Raw genomic sequence first — 19435 nt, forward strand, 5'->3', positions numbered from 1 at the left:
CTGCATTCCCTTCTAACAAAGCACATAACAAACATGATGTCTTTCAAAACAACCCAGTGATACGTCCTCCCACTCCAGTCCTGCAGGGGAAAAAAAGAAACTGTTTTGGTTTGTCTGCCATTGTTCCTCCTGGTCTTGTTGGAATCTTTTTGGGAATGTAAGCTGATTAAGATGTTCTGATTTTAAGAAGGAAAACAAGCCAGGAAGACTGTCTTCCTCTCTTTAACCTTGACTGGTCCTCCCTGCTCAGACGTATCCTGAGCCTGCGCACGTTTTGTATTCAGTTTTATCTCCTGAACAAAACAGGTAGCGATGACGCCAAATATGTCCTGATAAGACGTGATGCTACTTCAACACATTACAGAGAATTACACATTCATACCAAGCACTGAAAGAGGAAGCTTAGTATCAAGAGTGCTTGGTCTGCTGACAGTTAGCCTTCCACAGTGTCTCAAAACAGTGTAACTCCAACGGCTATAGACATGGTAAAATAGAATAAAAACACATCTAATAATAGATACAAGGGGTCAGGATCAGGGGTCAGGTTTGAATGTTTAAAAACAGACACAAGAAAGTACAGATAACAGTAAAGCGTGAGTGGAAAAGCCTAAACAAAAGCACAATAGGGACCTTGTGACACACTGGGGACACATAAGAGAATATACTGAAACTAAGGGTCATGACAAAATGGAAGCATACTGAATGGACTGTAAAGAGATTTTTAGAGCCATCTGAGTTCTTACTAATACCTTTTTAAATAATTTTTTTGTATACTTTTACTGGCCTTTCAGCTTTGCCTCAGTGGTTTATGTTGCCGTTTATTTCAGTTTTGGAGAGACAAGTAAATTCAGCAAAGGTAGTTGTTTGTAAAGACAGATAATATGTGATGACTAAGTCTTTACAGAAGGTTTTTGACTCTTGAGAGATTGTGTAAATGAGGGCTGTCCGCCCTGAGCAGCTAGAAAAATCCCCCATGAAGTCCAGACATGGGCGAGACCGATGAAGCTGATGAATCTGCAAAGATTGAGTGGTGATGGAGAGGTGAGGGGGGTGCATGAGAAACCAATTTAAAAAGGAAAGGTGGCGGCCTGGTGGCTTGGAGCATGCATCCCATGCGCGGCGGTTGTGTCCTCGCCAAATCGGCACGGCAGGCATATCCAAATCCTTTGCTACATGTCATTCTCATCATCTCTCTAAGCTCTCCAATCTAATAAAGCCATGAAAAAGCCAAAAATAATAAGCCTGGAAAGCTAGAGCAAGATAGGCTAACGATGTACATGTGATCAGCTTATGAGCACAGTCAATATCTCAATTGACAGCCCCAGATAATGACAGCAAGGAGATATGATCGAGTCAGCATGCATGAGAGGAGAAAATAACAGGATGTGGCAAATAAACTACAGGCTGAAGTATGTGAAAGGATAGTCCTCCTGACTGAACTTCCATTAACACACGTTGTATGAGCACCTTCAAATCTTAAATCTTAGTTGTTCCATCTTCCTGGCAACATGAAAATCAAAGACTTTCAACATTAGTTTGAGGCATTTTGAGGCATATGACCATCATCTGAACGAGGCCTCACAGTTACCTCCATTAAGCAGCAGTGTCTGTTTGTTGCTTTGTCAGCAGGACTACACAAAAGCTTCTGAGCGGATTTCCACAAAACTTGGGTTGAGGATGGTTCTCAGCCCTGAATAGAGCCCATTAATTTTTGGTGCAATTGAGTAGGGTGTTTTTCAAAATTTTCATCACTTTCTCAGAGAAGAATATGTGGATCATGATGAAAGAAATCTGACTTATTTAGGTGACTGGGTGAGTACATTTTGATCTGGATCTTAGATCTTAAATTATTAATCAGTTGTAGGTGGATTGGATTCAGATTGATACAAGGCTACCAAATTTGATATTGGATTAGGCTTGATTGACTGTTGGGCCTTGGCGCAGGTCTGTGCTCCACTGAATGCCATTGAAGTCTAGTTGTGATTCTGTTTTTTTAGATTACTGGATTCTTCTCAGTAACAAAAAAGGTTCTTCTTCAGCCAAGGTGAGGTTATCTGATTAGTTTTGTAACAACCGCTGTCAAGTCCACCAATCTACAAGACTTTTCCAGGTTCTCAAACTGGTGCATGACTCTTTCTCAGCATCAGGTCAATCAGTGACTCAGCATTTCCATTACAATCGACTTCATGCTGCAGTTACACAGAAAACCGACAACTTCAGTTTTTGTGTTTCTGGACATGACTTCCAAGAAGTAATTGTGATTATTTTGCACTTTTTCGAGGGGCAGACCCAGAGTTCCTTCCTCTTACTACGGATCACATGTCATGATGGATACAGCTTGATGAACCAATGGACTTTGGTTTCTTGATTATTCATTGATTACTTGGTAACCTAACGAGATGTTACAGAGAAGGGATTTGTTGCAGAGGTTGCTGGGCAACAACTAAGTTTGACATCACTGAGAAAAACCACAAGACAACTTATTATGTAACATCCAGAAACTTCTCCATTCAGTGGTGTCCATGAGTCACCTACAAAAGCAGTGCGAGGATTTCTTCTTTCTGGTCCGATCAAAAACTGTTTTTTCCCCTGTATTTATGACTTGAGAATTTGTGAAAACAAGTTTTGCCAGGTTAATCATTTAAGTTCCTTAATTTTCTTCATGTAATGTAATCCTGCCTGGGGGGGAAATCTGGAATATTTTAAGAATTTGTTTCACTCTCTCTTTTTCATACATCAAAATGGAGAAAAAAGGACCTTGGACAGATGGCAGATCCTGGCAAAACTTAGTCATAACAAGAGAAAAACATTTTGATCAGAAATTGGAAAAAGGTGTCCGTAGAGATTGTGCCATCATTTGCCACAAATAATTGCCTCAAAAACAATTTTTTATATAAAAATGAATAAAAATGAAAAAAAACAAAACAAAACACAATCATCTTCATCAGGAGCTCATTTTGGAGCTGCTGACGCTGTCACTTGAAAATGTTGTTTGAGCTGTTAGTCCTGTAATGTGTGCCTGAAACTCAATATGTTATCATTAAAGTGCTCTACAATTAAAGTTAACGCTGTTTTGATCCTGGCTGCACGGTGGCCTGCAGGTGAGGTGGGGTGAGCTAATATGCAGAAATGTGTTGGTTGGCTCTGATGAGGTGTGAGTGGCCCAGAGGGGTTCTGTGGGAGTGTTGTGGTGTGATCAACCAAGGCGTTTAGCAGATACTCAACGATGTCTGACAACAGCTCTGTCTGTCAACTCATAATAACTCACGCACACACCCACACACACACACACACACACACACACACACACACACACGTTATGCATTGGTGAAAATGGTAAAATGTAACTAAGTACATTTAGTCAACTTGAGGAACTTTACTTGACTCTGAGGCTCTGAATACTTCCCCCATCACTGATTGGAAACCAAATGTCTTTTCCATGGTTTTACATTGAACCTGTGACAGATTTCCTCAAGAGACTTACTTCCAGATGTTTCCATGGTACAATGGATTCACACATATTCACATTTAGTGGCTGGTTTGTTTACAGCTTTTGCCATGCAACCAGCTCCTAATGAATTTCTCTTCATTAGTGTAATAAGTTATCAGGGATACACCGCCACTGCCCTCGTTACAAATAGCCCAAAAGGTTTGGTGACGGATGCAATCTGTCTCTATTTGGCTCATGTGATTATGTTAACTCAATTTAGCACTGAACAAAGACTCCAGGGGAAAGACCACTGATGGCCGGAGGCAGTTTTTGTCAAGTCGAGGTTCGTTTTCATGTTTGTGAGGCGGAGGAATGAACAGGGTGTAAATATTTCTTGGAACACTGTCAAAATCATCCTAAAATTTCCCCAGACAATAGATAATTCCATATAGTTTATGTCTTCCTATTTGTCCTTTACTCCCTTTACTGAACACTCCATTGTTTAAAACCCTGAATGTGAAAACTGCTTCCTTAATTGTTGGACTTTGGTTTTCAATTCTACTCATTTGAGTCCAGAAATTATTCTTTTTTAAACTTAATTAGGTCAAGAAAACAGGTGTGCTAACAGACCTGTTGAGCATGTCCACTGGGCCACAAAACACCGGGAGGCAGCACGGCAGGTATGTAACCTACATACCTGCAGTGCTGCCTCTGTGTGATCTGAAGGGGTCTTTCAAAATAAATGAAAAAAAAAAAAGAGTTAAAACTGAATCTGAAAATCATGACAAGCAGGGATGAAGGAAGTATTTGTAATTCAATTAAGTCACAGTATGAATACCACACTGAGAAAAATACTTAATTACTTTACCTTATTAACAGCATAGTCTCAGCGAAAAAAGTTTTACTATAATTTTATATTTATTTATTTATTATTATTTTACATACTCTTATTCCTTATTGTCTTCTTTACTGACATCTTATTCAGTTTATCCATAGTGTGATATCTCTGATCTGGAAGGAGCAACTGGAATGAACCAATTTCCCCTCAGTGATCAACAAAGTATTTCTGATTCAAGCTCTGATACAGAAATGATTAAATCTCAAAAACTACAAAGTGTCCCGTCAAATATTTGGTACCACTGACTCTGAAAACTGGATATCTACTAATTACCGTACTTGTCTGCTAATTAGGGCATGACAAGTAGGTGGAATCACAAATGTTATTCTTAACATGTGTAGCCACATGTCTTGACAGTTTCCATGTGAAATTGTGTGTGTTTCCACCTCCAACAGAAACCAATTTTGTGGGATTTTGGCCAAACATACCAACTATAGTCGTCAGTCATTAATGAGTTAAATCAAGTGCCAAGTGTGGACTGCAGAGAATCCACTTGATGAGGAAGGTGAACTCTTTCACCGTCAGTGAGAGGATTTCAGGAAAGTTTTTTTTTTGTTCATTAATTGAAAAGCTTTTCAGCCTTCTCTTTTATCTGTTCAGTTTAATGGACTATCCATTGATGACAAGAACAGCCTGTATAGAGTTATTACGGTCTGCTCCAAGATCACTGGAGTCAGACAAAGAGATTGATGTTCTCTCTGAGAGAATCAGGTGAAAAAGAAGGCAAAGAATAGTATCAGCCAACCTGATCATGTTCATTTTTGTCTTGTGAGTTCATGGTGATTCCTTCAGGCTGATACTTTCATGTACACCAGAGGAGAACTAATAGATGCTCTGAATATTTTACTCCTCTTGCTGTCAGGTTACTAAATTCTAACAGTAGTCATTCTTAATTTCATTGCTATTTATTTTACCATAGATTTTTATCTTGCTTCACCGACCTTTGTCTGTTTGTTTGTTTGTTGATCTGTGTTATTGACAGCAACTTATTGGATGTTGCTTGTGTGACTGTGGACGGGGTAAGCTGCAAATGAATTGCCCTCTTTTGGATCAATAAAGTTGTCTGAATCTAAATCTCAATCTCAATCTAAACTACTTGACGTGTCTTGATAGTGTCAATACAGGGAACACACACGAACAGATGAAAGTAAACCACACTATTTGGATGAATATGAACAAACATAACGTTTGAGCTACAATTCACAGACCAAACCAGACGGGCAGGCTTGATGACAGAAACCAATACTACTGAAGGGTTGAATGACTCACTCTGACTAACTCAGAGCATCAATTAAAGGCAAGGTGTAAAAAGGGTTACAGGATTGTGGTGGATGTTGCATGATAGCAGGCAGACTGATGAAACATCTGGTTCACTTTTGTCATCACATCCGTCAGTTTTGCAGAAAACACACAGTGTCACAGTAAGGTGACTGCAGTGAGCAACTGAGTGTCAGAGATCAGGATATTCACTTTTACATTTGTCGGTTGATGGTAAGATGGCAGCTCTTCTGGTGTAGGCATTGGTGGTCTGAAATGGAGTCCTTTGGCAGGTGAATCTTGTCAGGTTGTCATCAAATGTGTGTATATCTTGCAGCTTAATTTGTACCAAAACATGTTTTGTGAAAGATGATTCTCATGAATTAGCAACAGCTTATTTCTATGTGGTGTGACAACACCCACCCACAGTCTGTTCACCCTCATGCCATCTGACTGTAGAGCAGCTTCTGTTCTCAGACTATGACACTCCTCAATTCATCCTCCACACACCATCATAAAAATAGCTTTGCCTGAACTACAACTTCCCCTCAGAGTGACCTGGTTCAAGCCTCCCCCACCCCGTCTTGGGGCGACTGTCCTCAGGGCAGACTCACTCAGATCTGATTCCTGGATCAAATGTTAGTCAGCACCGAGTGTTCGTGTCTACCAGCTGACTTCTGGACTGCAGACTGTGTTATTCCAGTGAGTCTGAGCCAGAGGTTGGCACGTGAACTCCAAGGTTCCTGTTTTTAGCTCATCTGACATTTGCTATCTTCTCTTATTTCTTGTTCTGTAACATTTTTTTTTTATCATGGCAGCTGAGAGATAAAACCACACCACAGCAACTCCTCAACATCAAGACTTGAAACAGTCCTGTCAGGTGTTAATGCTCAATATGCTGGTGTACACAGGCTAGGTAAACAGAATGAGCTGTTTCTACACCCACAAACATAAGAACACAGTGTCTTGTGGTGAGAAAAACTCTGCAATCGTTTCGCTGAAGGAGCCTCTGTTGGCGCAGACCTTGGCCTTTTTAACTTTCAAGATCTTCTACATGCACAAGAAAACGTACAACACTGGAGGAGAGGAAAAAACGAAAAAGCATAACAGATCACATTAAAGGAGTCCCAAGAAGCTGCACTGTAGTCTGGTGGTCCGGAAGCAGGGTGAACTGGCTGTGGCCAAGGTGTCACACATAAACATTCTGTTTGTCTGCAATTGTTTTAGCGGAAAATTAAGAACCATTAAAATCCTTAAAATGGCACCTACTCTTTAATGTGCAGCTGATGTCTTTAAGTTCCTAAATCACTCTTTTGTTCGCTGAACATTGCACCAGGATCAGCTTCTGGAGTATTTGTGATGTCACAAATCTCGCTCGTAGGTCCGCCTCCTAAAATTTGACTTTTCACTGGGCACAGAGAAAATGTACACACTGGAAAGAAAGAAAACAGCTTTTTCACACACATCATTCTACACAGTGATGCACAAACATTCAACTTCTCAATTACACAGAGATAAAAAGGATGAACTTTCACAGACTCCTGCTTTCTCAGTGAATCTTTTGTTTCCCTCCGCGCTGCACTGAACATCTCTCTTCTTAATAAACCCCACAGAATTTCTTCAGCCTGGCCGCAAGCTATGTTTACAACTTTGTGCAGCACTGTGTGTAATTCAGCAACTTAGTTGTTTGTTACTATGTGCTACGTGTTTACATAGAAGATGACTGGGCTCTTTGTTGAGTATTCATGTACAAACTGTTCAAGGGGACACCAGATGAGAGCCATTTATCAGCTGTACTCAATGTGACAGATAATTTGGTCGTGATGAGCACGGGAAAACAACTGTTGACTCCTCTGGAGCAGCAAAAAAAAAAAGAAAAAAAGGATTGCGTAAGTACACAATATTAGAGCTGTCACAGGCAAAATGTGAGCCTGTAATTACCGTTTGGATCCACGGAGAGTAGCTTGTTTCTCCAGTGAACCCTGCCCTTGGCAACGATGTAGTTTTGACTCACACAGCTGAACATAATGTACCAGTCCACCGGCACGCAACATGCTAAACAAAAGGCACTCTACTTCTCTCTATTCCCCTCACAAAGTGTGCAGCTTATATACCAGTCGAGGCTTGAAGCAAACACCGTAGACATATATCATTTTGAGCTTCTTTTTTTTTTTTTATTAGAAAAGAACAATTACAAAACTTTGGCAAGATTGTGAACCAACAATTGCATTTGTATAAAAATACATTCGTTATTTTCAGTGTGTGCCAACAAAGTGGCACGGCTGACCCTGAACACTTCTTTCATACTCCTAACAGTCTTTTGGAAGTTGAGGAGAAAACATGATCCTCGAAGTTAGTCTTTTTTTGTGGAATGTTTTTCGTCTGCATGTTTCAGTGGCGTCTCTAGCTTGAGGCTCGACTGGAGCGCTGAGCAGTGTGTTGGGGTCGAGCCTTACGAAGTGCCCCACTGCACCGGGGCATCTGGCTCCCATCAGAAAGCTTCGGGCCACATGGCTCGGAGGTCTCCTCCTCCTTTTGTTTAGCAGCTGGGAGAGCTAATCTATGAGCCTCGTGCAGCTTTATACACAAACTGCTCTTCCTGTTTAATCACCGTGCTAAGAATCAACAGTCACAGCTATCCGACACCTCAGTGCCCTAAGCCTTGCATTTACACAGCACTTCTCTTGGAATTCATCCACAGACAATTCAACCATTTTTTTTGTTCTACAAGTTCTTTCAGAATACATTCAGCTCCATGAGAGAACTACTCCCTGAAACTCTCATGCTATCGTCAACGGTAGATTATTAAGGCATACTTGTTTTTCCCTTTTTACATATTGTGACCTGCATGCATAAAATACATCTACATCTGCTTGACCATCAGTCATGTCTTCAGATACAGTATGTGCTTAAGTAACAGTAGAAATCATCACAGGCACACAATGCATAGGTTGTTAAAATCTACTGTGCTGCCAGTACAAAGAGAGTTGGAAACTGAGGACTATAATTGCACTTAACGCCATTCAAAGATGACAATCTAAACACGTCAGCTTCTCAAGAGCGCTTTTTTTTCCCCCAAACATCTGAACACAGGTGCAAGTCCAACTCTCCACCTGACAAATATCAAGTGATCTTCCCCCCCAAAATGTCCCAAACTCCTTAAATCACAAAAATTGCTTCACGTGAGGGGATCCTTGATTGGGAGGGATCTGTAGATCACTTGGGGAGGACAGGAACTGATGTGGAGATTTAACTTTCCTTGGAACACAACAGGAAAGCGTCCACTGTACTTTATGGGCACGAAACGAAGTGGCCCCCACTGACATCCAGTTCCTGTGAGCTCCGTCTCCTGCCCCTCTCCGTGGCGGTCCGGCCCCCCCTCCACGACACTTGGTGGGACCAGGCGCCATTTATCAGAGAGAAGTAATCCAGGAGAAGACAAATCTCTTGATTTGTTTCATCATTGTAGTTGCTTGACACTCAGGCAGGGATCGTCGCTCAACACGTCATGCAGCGAGGTCTCATGTTGATGGGCTGAGGGTTGGGGTCAATCTGGAGGCAGGGAAAAGGAAAATTAAGACACATAAGATGATGATAATGAAATTTGAAGATAATTTACCCTTTCTCCAAGAAAAACACTCTGTGCTATGATACAGTCAGCCCCCACCCACTCACTTGTTGTCATGTGGTTACTGTTAGATAATTCAGCTGGGTTCTAGAGTCTGAAGTCTCTTAGGGATGTGTTTAAATACATCCACTCGATGAACAAAACCCTCTCCCCAAGCCTTTCTGAATGCCAATTGAACTAAATCAACAGTGGGAGTAGGCGGGCGTAGTTTCAAGCATTCGATGACTCACCTCGCAGTAAACCGGCGGCGGTCTGAAGCGAAACTCTTGGACAAAAGCCATGAGGGGGCGCTCCTGGATCCCACTCAGGTCTTCGGCAGGTTGTGGGACCACCGTGTTGTTGCGCTGCTCGGCCTCCTCCTCCGTCACCACGGAGCTGTAATCTGGAGGAGCTGCAGGGAGAGAAGTGGGATTAGTCCGCTGGTCTGACTCAACAGAACAGCACCGGTCCAAACACTAAGCTGCTGAGTCATCACTGCAGTTAAAACTCTTACAAAGCCCCACAATAGATTTACTGCCTTTTGCTGTAACAAACACTGATGCGATCCAACATGAATCTGGGCTGAATCGAGGCCTTTGTTTTGTTTTTACATGTTGGCATCTGACCCAGTTATATTTTGGCAGACAGTGATGCCGAGTAGCAAAGTGGCATTGAAAGTCCTGCTTTTTCCAATACATAAAAATATCCCCTTGTTTAGCCTCTGGAGCCTGTTTGTCAGTATGTTTGACCATTTTTTCCAGTCCCATGAATCGAGCTCACAGGCAGGATTTGGGTCAAGATGTCAAACATCTTTAAACACTGGCTGCTGTTCATGAATGTCCAGTGACGTGTGTGGAAAAAGGCCGTTTGTGTCACAAAACTAAAACAGTCCATGTTTAATAGAGTCTCTATGCACATCTTAACCTGATCATCTCTGCCTGTCAATCACTGCAGTATTAAAGGGCACTTACGCTCAGGCTGCTCGGGGATGGCCATGCGCAGCCACTCCAGGTTGACACTGTACTGGCTGCTGACGCTGGAGGTCCGGCTGCCGAAGGGATGGAGGGGGATGGTGCCGATGACCAGCGGCAGCTCCAGACACAGTTTGGACGTCCCAGGCACATCAACACAAACCTGTGGGGACAAAAAGACGTTTTAGTGACATCTGTTCAAAACCAGCATAGACAGAGGCGTCTGAGCTCCTCAGAACCAAAGCAGTCGTGAACTGAGCTCACCTTGAGCATGTACTCTACTTTGATGATGCGGCATTGCAGGATGGAGGGACCCACAGGTGGGATTTTGATGGCGCGACCGTGCCACGTCTCCCTGCATCTGGCGCCCACAATGTCCCCGCACAGGGTGCCCACCACCGAGCGCTTCTGCTTCATGGTGCCGCGGGCGATGAACGTCTGTGTCTGAGTGATGTAGGCTTTGGGCACCACTGATCTGGAGGTAGAGTTGTCAAACTCGGCAAAGACAGGTATCACCTCACCTGCGGAGAGGAAGAGTATGTTAGACAATGCAGGTACTTCTACACTGTGTTTTTAAAGAGGTGTTTTGGTGAAAGAATCTTACCTGGTGTGTAGCCTTTGCGGTCGATCTTTGCAGTAACAGACACCTGTCCAAAGTTGCGGTACCATGCCCTCGCCATCTTGTCCTTGGTTCCAGCCTGTGGCGCCTGAGAATGATGGAACCAAATGAGGCACCTCAAAACACCCAGAAAACCATGAAGTGTGTGGCAACACAATCATGAATCACGAGGGCTGAGATGCTCACCAGTAAGGCCGGTGTGTTGATGTCAATGGGCTCGATGACTGTAAACTCTTTCTTGATCTTCTTGACGGTGGCCCACGGCCTGTGGAGCTTCACTTTGACCCAGTAACGGATGCTGCCGTGTTTCCCCTCGAAGGAGGTGACCAGCGTCTCCTCGGGCAGCTGGAAGCTGAACGGGAATTCGTGTCTGCCGGCAGGAAGGACGGTCACTTCACCATTATCTGAGGGGAGGACAGAAAAACGGAGAAATTTAAATTACAGTTCATTTACTTCATAGGAATAGAGGACATTGAGTATAACTTCAATGACCAGTTCCTCCTGTTGTTGAAGGTTATTATCAGGAAGAAGAGCATAAATAACAGAAAAAAATATATAAGTCTTTTAATCTTTACTGTGATTGATTATCTGACTCTGTCTAAAGTGATTCACACAACACAAGACTGAATGGCAGCAATTCATTTAAAGAAGTCCAGATTAAAACTATGCTAAAATATGCACAGTTAGTTAAAACTTCTAAAAACATGCAAACACAAGTGTTCTTTAGAGATCCACAAGAATAAAGTTGGCTTGGTGAGAGAGTACGAACAGATCTTTTAAGCATGACTCCTGCTGAAATAGAAATCTCTTTCTCTGCAATCACATGGCCTGTGTGCTCGCTCAGAGGGGCGGTTCCTGCTCCATTGTGCTGACTGAGAACATGTTTTCCTCGAGCTGTATTACACAGCCCGTCTCAACCGCTCTCTTTTTCCTCTGGCCGCACAGGTCCAGGGAACACGTGTTTGCGTTTAACCGAGTCAATGTGTTTAGTGTCCCTTTGTCAGCTGGAGGCTCCAACTCGTTTTAAAGAACAACACTGTTTCTGTCAAATGCACTTAATGGATCAAGTGGGTTGGTGTGGGCTTTTTGTTGTTGCAAAAAAAAAGAAGAAGAAAAGAAAAGAAAATATCCCCCAAACCACCAATTCCTTTCACATAATATAAAGCGTTTTTTTTTTGTTTGTTTTTTTGAAAATACCAAATGGAGCGAGGTGAGACTGAACACGGCAGGAAAACAACATGCAATAGCTGAAGCCCCGGCTGTGGATTTCCTGGCTGCACTTGAACCAAAACAACTCGATGCCCAATGAATGGAGGCAGAAAGTCAAGGCTCTCCCACGTCGCTGAGGAGAAAAACAACCCTTCCTCGAATGAGGAAGTCTGATGTCAGAAGTTTTTCTTTCAACAGATGTTTTCACGATGACAAAGAAGTCCAAAGACAGCTGTTCTGCTCTCTTCCTACACAGTATATTGAAGTTCTGACTACAGCAAAAAGCCTCAAAATAATGTTTTTGTCGATGAATGACTGGATCTCTTTTGTGCACTGTCTCTATCTGGATGTTCATGGACGTACCCACCAACAAGTAAACAACTGTCAGAGAGCTAGTGACGAAATCTTGGAAATTTAAATGTCACTTTCGTTTCATTCACACTATTAGATGATAAAGTCAACTGTGCATCTGAACCAACCAGTGTACAAATCCAGTCACAGCCTACAGATGTGAGGAGATTAACAAAAAAAAAAAAACCTTACTTAGGAAAAAGTAGGAATTAGACTTTACTGGACTTTTAAACAACAAGCATTTTAACTCTATGATTAAGTCATGTAAACAACACTATTCCCAGTTTGCATACAAACAACCAGCTCACTGTCCCCAGACACATGAACCACTCTCACTATTGTTTCTGTCGCTTGGCATTCGCTCAATAACACACTAGTTTTGCTGTTTTGATCCCCTTTTGCAGACGGGCTGTGCCTTCTGTTGTGTGCCCCATCACCGAGCCCTGCAGAGCGGACTGACCTGCCTGCAGCAGCACCTCTCTCCGGTTCAGGTACTCCACCTCGTCGCTGTAGTTCTGGGTGTATGCGGTGCTGGAGCCGGCGGACCGGGACTCGGTCCAGTGCACTTTAGCGAATCCTTCGGCGTGGAGCTTCAGGGAGTCCACTCGGCTCTCCCCAGACAGGTCCAGCACCACCCGTCCGGACACCACGTCTCCACTGCTGAACACCGGAGGACTGTCCACCTCCGGAGAGTCGAAGACGATGTCAAACTTTCTCAACTTGTCGAAAATCATGTCTGCAGGCTGCGCGAGTCCTCTGAAAATAAATCGATTCCCTCTTTTCTTGTTGCTCTGCAGGATTTCAAGTTTGCTGAAGTGGATCTTCAGTTGTCTGTTGTTGACTTGTGTAAGGCTCAAACTGTCGAACACTTTCGACTGCAGCCCTATTTTGAAGCTGAGAAAGTGGGCGGGACTCTGGATTTATTATGTAAGGCCTCAGGAGACGGGTGAAGGCTGGCGCTGCCTTCAGGTGCTCCTCCCTGACACCGACTTCTCAGTACTGCATGTTGTAAATAACACACGAGGCAGCATTTGATTCCTTTTATCAAAATTAGGTACAGGCACGTTTTAAACGAGTTTGAGAGTTTGAGACCACTGCCTCTAAAAAGTACATGCTTTACTTTGTGATAAAATGGCCAGACAGTGTGTTTTATTAACACCTGAGTTTGAGAAAACGTTTAGAGAATGATGTTGTGTGTTGGACTTGCACTTTTAAGCATTACACAGAGGGTGTTCAGCATTACAAAAAGGAGGTAATTCTCATTAGGCCAACAAATCAAGTATAGTTCAACTTTAATTATGACCTTTTTCTGCATATTAAACACAGTTGTTAACAGCTCCAACAGAACACGTCTGGGCAATGCCCGAGAGCAAAACCACCTCATGATGCCACATTACCAAAAATACCAACCACTATAAAAGATAAAACTCAGCTTCATGTCAACAACTTTGATGACACAGATTCAAGTAGGCTAAAGTTCCCACTTCCCCAGTCCAAAGTTGTTTTACTTGCGACAGCTCATCCCAGAACTGCTAAATTTACGGACCTACCCTGAAGGCAGCATAATAAACATGCAGACTGGGTGTGGAGACAGCAGTGAGCAAAACAGGCCTTGGTGATGATTGATGGTTACAGGTTCTTAGAAGAAAACAGGCTTACTGAACATGCCTCCATCTGGTAGAGATCTGCCCAGCACAGCTCAGAGGGGAATAGTTTCACTTAGGACCAAAGCTGTTTACTCCACTTCTTCCATGTCACTTTGAACATATTGTTCCACAGCCAGGGCCACTGCACACATGGAAAAAAACACAGTCCTGCACAAAAGCATGCAACCTATTCTTCCAAATCCCCTTAAACAACAACTACAATCGGTCTTTCTGGGATAAAAATGGTGCACAGGAAAACAACAAGTCCTCGAAAAGAAAACTTTTGCCGAATTGGCTCCCTGCATCTTTTTCTGCACACATCAAATTCACTTTTTTGCAAACAAAGCAAATTCCGAGCAGAATGGATTTTCCTTTCAAATTCTAATTTAAAAAAAACCAAATCCAACACTTTGCTCCATTTCTGAGCAGTGCTACTCTCTTCATTCAATGCAAAAACCCTCAGACAAAAATCAAGCCCGGTTTGACAAAAACAAAGTTGTTTACTCTTTTGTTCCCTGTGATGACTGGTTAGCTCTCCAGTGTCACCCACTGGTGATGTGGAAGCAGTGTGCACAGCTGCAGGATGCTCTTTACACAGCCTCATCTGGGCTGGAGATGTCTGTGAAAAGTTAGGTACATGAAGCCCACAAAGTGAAACTGTACAATTGGGCTTCACTGTTTCCTGCAGGTTAAGAATAAAGGTAGAAAACAATAATTGGTTTCACTGCATCTTTTCTTCATTCTCATTTGTTAATTTTTTTAGAATAAAAAGTGATTTTTGCAACAAAAATCTGGCAGATTTGGGAGGTCAGTGGTCCAGTTTGAATCTTTTGTCAGTTTTTGCTTGAATTGCATTCAGGAAAATGTGAACTGAGGTGAAATGAAGTCCAGCGCGCCACCTGCTGGCGACCAGACGCAGCATCCCAGACCCACCAGGGTTCCCCCTCTAACCGTTGATAAGATGAGCATGTGGTTCCCTGCAGAGAACGATGGGCCTGATAAACGCTCCTGTGTGCAGATGACTCAAGACGATAAACCCAATCATGATCCGCCAACACGTTTTACCAGTGCTAAAGTGCAGACGAGAGTAAACATATCTATCCTCGAGAGTTTCCCTCTGTTTGTTTACTCAGAGATTTGCTGCTGAGTGCACAATATAACAGAGTAAATATTTACACTGAAGCCCCACTTAAACTTTAGAGCAATGAGGGGCTTTAACAGTGTGTAATTATTCTAGTGTTTTTAATTCTAGCACGTTTTTAAAAAACTGGAGCAACTCCTCTCTACTGAAACTCTAGTGCCCTTAAAAAGGAAAACGAGTCACTTGCAAAAATGTTGTTTGTAGAAAACTGGAAGATTAATGAGCTGAAAATGACACCATATAGTAAAATGAATGGACAGCAGCAGCAGCAGCAGCAGGCTGTCTGTTGGATGAAGGCGGCCAGGAAAACCACTTGTTGTTTTCCTGGTTGCCATGGCGACACGGGCTGCATTTTTTAAAGGGCTCCCACCCCTTCCTTCTCCCTTCCGTGGGGCTGGCTTCTTTCCTTCCTTTGCTTCCTCCTCCATCTTTCACTTTCTCCCAATTTCTTCTCCAAAATAAGTAAAAGCCAAACAGAAAATCCTTATTTAGACTTTTTAACATTTACTTTTTTCTACCTTTACCCGATCAAAAGCAAACCTCTCAGGTCAATACAAGCGACTCTGTTCCTGAGAGGATCTGGGGCATCTGAGAAGGTGGAAGGTTTGCAAAAACAATTAGTGCTGTTGTTTCCTGGACAGACTCTGCAGATTACATTGGTCTGTAAAGAATGTCGGCTGAAGTGACATTTATAGCCTGTTAGCCTCTCTACTGGTGCAAGTCATTCAGAGAATAAATGTCATTTTATTTGAATTGGTGAGGTTTTTTTGAGTGAGGGATGAAGAAGAATACATAAGATTTATTTAGTATAACCTGTAACAATTTTGTGTTACTTTATAACAACAAAAGCATATTTCTAGACTACATGGTTGGATTTTTTAAGAACATTCTGTAAGTATAAGTCTGTGGTTTATGCTGCATTAAGCAAACAAGAATAACTGCCGGACCAAATTGATGTGAAAGGAGACAGTTGGAAATCTGCAAGTCCTGTGTACTGACATCAAGTCTAGTAAAGTCAGCTTACTCATTTCAAGGGGACACGCAGTCTCAAAGAAAACAGGCCTACGGCTAAATGAAAGGTTCAGATTTCTCTCTTTTTATTTCAGTTGGGACTTTGAGTCACTTCTGGTTCTCACCAGTGACCACATCAAAACCAGATTATGATTTAGGAGAACAGGATGAAGCATCAATGATGCTTAAATGTCTAATTGATTCAGATTTTGATAAATGGCTAACTGTTGGTCATTTATAGTAAAAAATATCAAATGTTTGCTTCCTTCCGTGCTTCTCAGAAACAGGGTTAAAGGATAATATATCTGTCATTTTACAAAACTGGTTGCAAGATGAAATTCAGTTTACGCTCCTTTGTGCTAAATAGAAGGAAGACAACTCAAAACAAAAACAATCTATTTTGTGGAGTGAACTGGAGTGTCGAATGATGAATTGAGGAGTCTCAGTGCTTGTAGCCTTTCATTATCTTGTCATTATCAGATTTCGCAGTATCAATTTAAGTTTTGGTAACTGTCAAATGACATTTTTTACACTTCACACAATAAAAACCTGATGGATAATTGAGGTATTTGTTAGTTGCAGCCCATTACAACATCTCAGTTGATGGGTGATGTGTTACCTTTTTGGCAGTCCCAGTGTATGATTAAAGCTGAAGTGTAGGCAAGATATTAACAAACAAAACCTGCCCAGTGCACCTTTAACCACAGTGTATACTTGAGGCAGTAGCCAGTGTATTGTTGCTGTGTGTATTCTCCCAAAGCCATAACACAAATGCAGCTCTTTATCTGAGACTCTGCATCTCGTGTCCCCTCATATTAACCCATCTGAACACGCAGCCGGGCAGTCAATCCAAGTGCTGTTTACAGAGAATCTAATGAAACATTAACCACTGTCTACAGCTTATTTACTCAGCTACTATGGCCTGTTTCTGATTTTAAGCTGCCGGGAGCCTTGCACACCTGGAGAATTTCACACTTTACAGCGTTATGTCCTGTACAACCCAGGACTCAGTAAACCAGTTGTGTTTATTTGGACCCTGCACTAATGGATTTGTGTTTAATGTTAGGACTGTGTTATCTGGCAGATGTATCTGGAGGAGCCTGTGGTGACTTCTCTCCCGGGTTTCCATGCAACACGATTGACCCAGGTGGCTTCATTTTGCAAACTGCAGCAACTACAAGACAGCAGCAGCTACCAGCTGGCACACGACAGGGCAAATCAGCAGTTTTACACCACATTATTCAGACCAGAGGGAGAAGCTTTTCATCCGCCAGCTGCAATACATGCTGGAATACAGTTACTATGTATATCACAGCGTGCAGATACAGTGGGGGAGAAAAAGAAAGTACAAAAAGGACAACAAAGTCAGCATAAAAGCGCCCATTTTTACAGAAGGGAAGGGACTTTCAATCAGTCATTATCACCAATCATTTATTTCTAGTCACCTTTGGACTACCACTGTTTATCACAGCTGAGCTTTTGGTCCTGTTTGTCTCTTTTCCCTGAACAAGCACTATCAAAGAGAATGTGTTTGTCAGATTATGGCTAACTAATGAGGTTTATTTTGACAAATGCACAGATTTTTTACATGCAAAACATCATATTATCCAGAATCATTGCACATTTCAACGACAGAACCATGGTGTCAAATAAAAACATACATTTAAAATAAAAAATAAAAAAGACTCTGCAGGATGACTATTTGGTTACTTGTAAGAAGCAACATCACCATCTGCAGCTGTAATTCACCTGTGTTTTACTTGTTCTACAGCCAGTTTGATAAATATAAACACACACACTGAATATCCAGGCTTTCTTCACTGACCTCGGATCAGATGCTGTCTCTTTCTGAAGTACGTGATCTTTGAGGTGTAGTCGTTATAGACAGAGTTCATGCCCCGGTTCTCCAGCCAGTGTGCCGTGGCCACCCCTCTTCCCTGCACCTTCAAAGAGTGCACTCTGGTGTCCCTCCGAAGCTCCAGCACCACCTGGCCGGACACCACCTCCCCTCCGGTGAATGCTGCATCTGCTGGACCGTCCAGCTCCAGCGTGTAGGACTTAATGGAGCTCAACGTCATCACTGTGTGTGGATACAGTAAATAAAAACACACATTTTGACACTGACAAATACCCAGGGTTTCCATTAATGTTAATTAAGCATCTAGGGTTCATGTGGACACCAGGGGACCCCAAACCAAGCAAATAACACATGAGAAGTCCTGTAATCACTTTTAAAACAATACTGTGCTATGTTCTGTGCCGCTTTTAAATGCACAATTAAAATTAAACAGAACATAATGTTTGTTTATGCTATTTTCTTAGACAGTTCTTCATTGTTAGGGTGGGGTTGGGTGGGTCTGATCAGGGTCGCACACATGCTAGGACCAGCCCTGGCAGCAGCCTCTACTGTGGAGTGGAATCTGTTTTGTTGTTGTTGTTTTTTTTTTTGTTTTTTTTAATTTGAAAACCTCTACATATTTTCTTTAATGGTTAAACAAAGAGGCTACTAAAAAAATTACAATAAACAGTTCTGTTGTTTAACCTCAAAATGCATTTCACATATACACAAACAAATAAAAAAGAAACTTCTCTCATCATGATTCTTGAACATATTCTGCATGAGTGATATGGATATGTACATGCGCATGCCGAATATTCATACAGATGTAACAGCAAATACACGTAACTCTACTTCAATCAATGATGTGTAAATAGCAGTGAAATTACAGCTTACACTGACTCCTGTCACAACACTGTGAGTCTAATCATTTCTAGTTTCCGTTATGCGGCCGGCGCGTGTTTATTTGACTTTTATGAACAACTCTCAGCCAATCAGCATTGAGAGCCGGGACAACCTTTAATAGACGGACGCTGAGCTTTAAAAGTGTCAAACTCACCGGCAGGACACGAGTCAGGCAGCCCTGTGTGGTCTCCTCGAAGGCGAAATTTGTAGCACAGTAGGTGAAATCTGTGTTTACTCGGACTGGCCGACTCAATGGAGACTCAGCCTTTATAAACGGTGGCAGGTTTCGACGCCCAGAAACACAACAGCTCTCTGTTTTACACCAATGATGAGGAGCACATGCGAGTCACGCCCGCCCACTTCATCATGGAGGTGGAGGAGGACAGCGTGGATTGGCTGGACGTTAAGTGACGCAGAAATACAAGGTGATTTTCCGGCCGTGCCTTTTCAAATTTAGAGTTTGTACCACACTTCAACATGTCGTTCTCTCAACAGTTCACGTTAACATTTGTGTGGGAGCAGTTTCTTAAAAAAGAGTGCACCATGAAGAAG

General features: G+C 42.4%; 1 protein-coding gene across 2 annotated transcripts; it reads right to left on the minus strand.

Moving 5' to 3' along the window:
- Positions 1-7734: 7734 nt before the first annotated feature.
- arrdc2 (arrestin domain containing 2) lies at positions 7735-19201 on the minus strand. 2 transcript variants are annotated; one of them, XM_037114891.1, is made up of 8 exons: positions 19038-19201; positions 17966-18220; positions 10969-11186; positions 10768-10870; positions 10428-10684; positions 10164-10326; positions 9444-9604; positions 7735-9137 (listed from the first exon to the last, which is right to left on the minus strand). In XM_037114891.1, the coding sequence occupies exons 2-8, from the start codon at positions 18216-18218 to the stop codon at positions 9084-9086; spliced, it is 1209 nt and encodes a 402-aa protein (XP_036970786.1). In that variant the 5' UTR covers positions 18219-18220; positions 19038-19201; the 3' UTR covers positions 7735-9083. The 2 variants fall into 2 exon arrangements, with proteins under 2 accessions (XP_036970786.1, XP_036970785.1); XM_037114890.1 differs by lacking the exons at positions 17966-18220; positions 19038-19201 and adding an exon at positions 12803-13229.
- Between the last annotated feature and the right edge of the window lie 234 nt (positions 19202-19435).

This window comes from Acanthopagrus latus, chromosome 11 (assembly GCF_904848185.1).
Source record: "Acanthopagrus latus isolate v.2019 chromosome 11, fAcaLat1.1, whole genome shotgun sequence".
Classification (NCBI taxonomy): domain Eukaryota; kingdom Metazoa; phylum Chordata; class Actinopteri; order Spariformes; family Sparidae; genus Acanthopagrus; species Acanthopagrus latus.

Coding starts and splice junctions, on each gene's coding strand:
- arrdc2 (XM_037114890.1), bottom strand. CDS start 13,076: ATGATTTTCGACAAGTTGAGAAAGTTTGACATCGTCTTCGACTCTCCG. Junction 11,187..12,802: donor AGAGGTGCTGCTGCAGGCAG/GTCAGTCCGCTC, acceptor TCCTCCCCTCAG/ATAATGGTGAAGTGACCGTC. Junction 9,605..10,163: donor CATCCCCGAGCAGCCTGAGC/GTAAGTGCCCTT, acceptor CTCTCCCTGCAG/CTCCTCCAGATTACAGCTCC.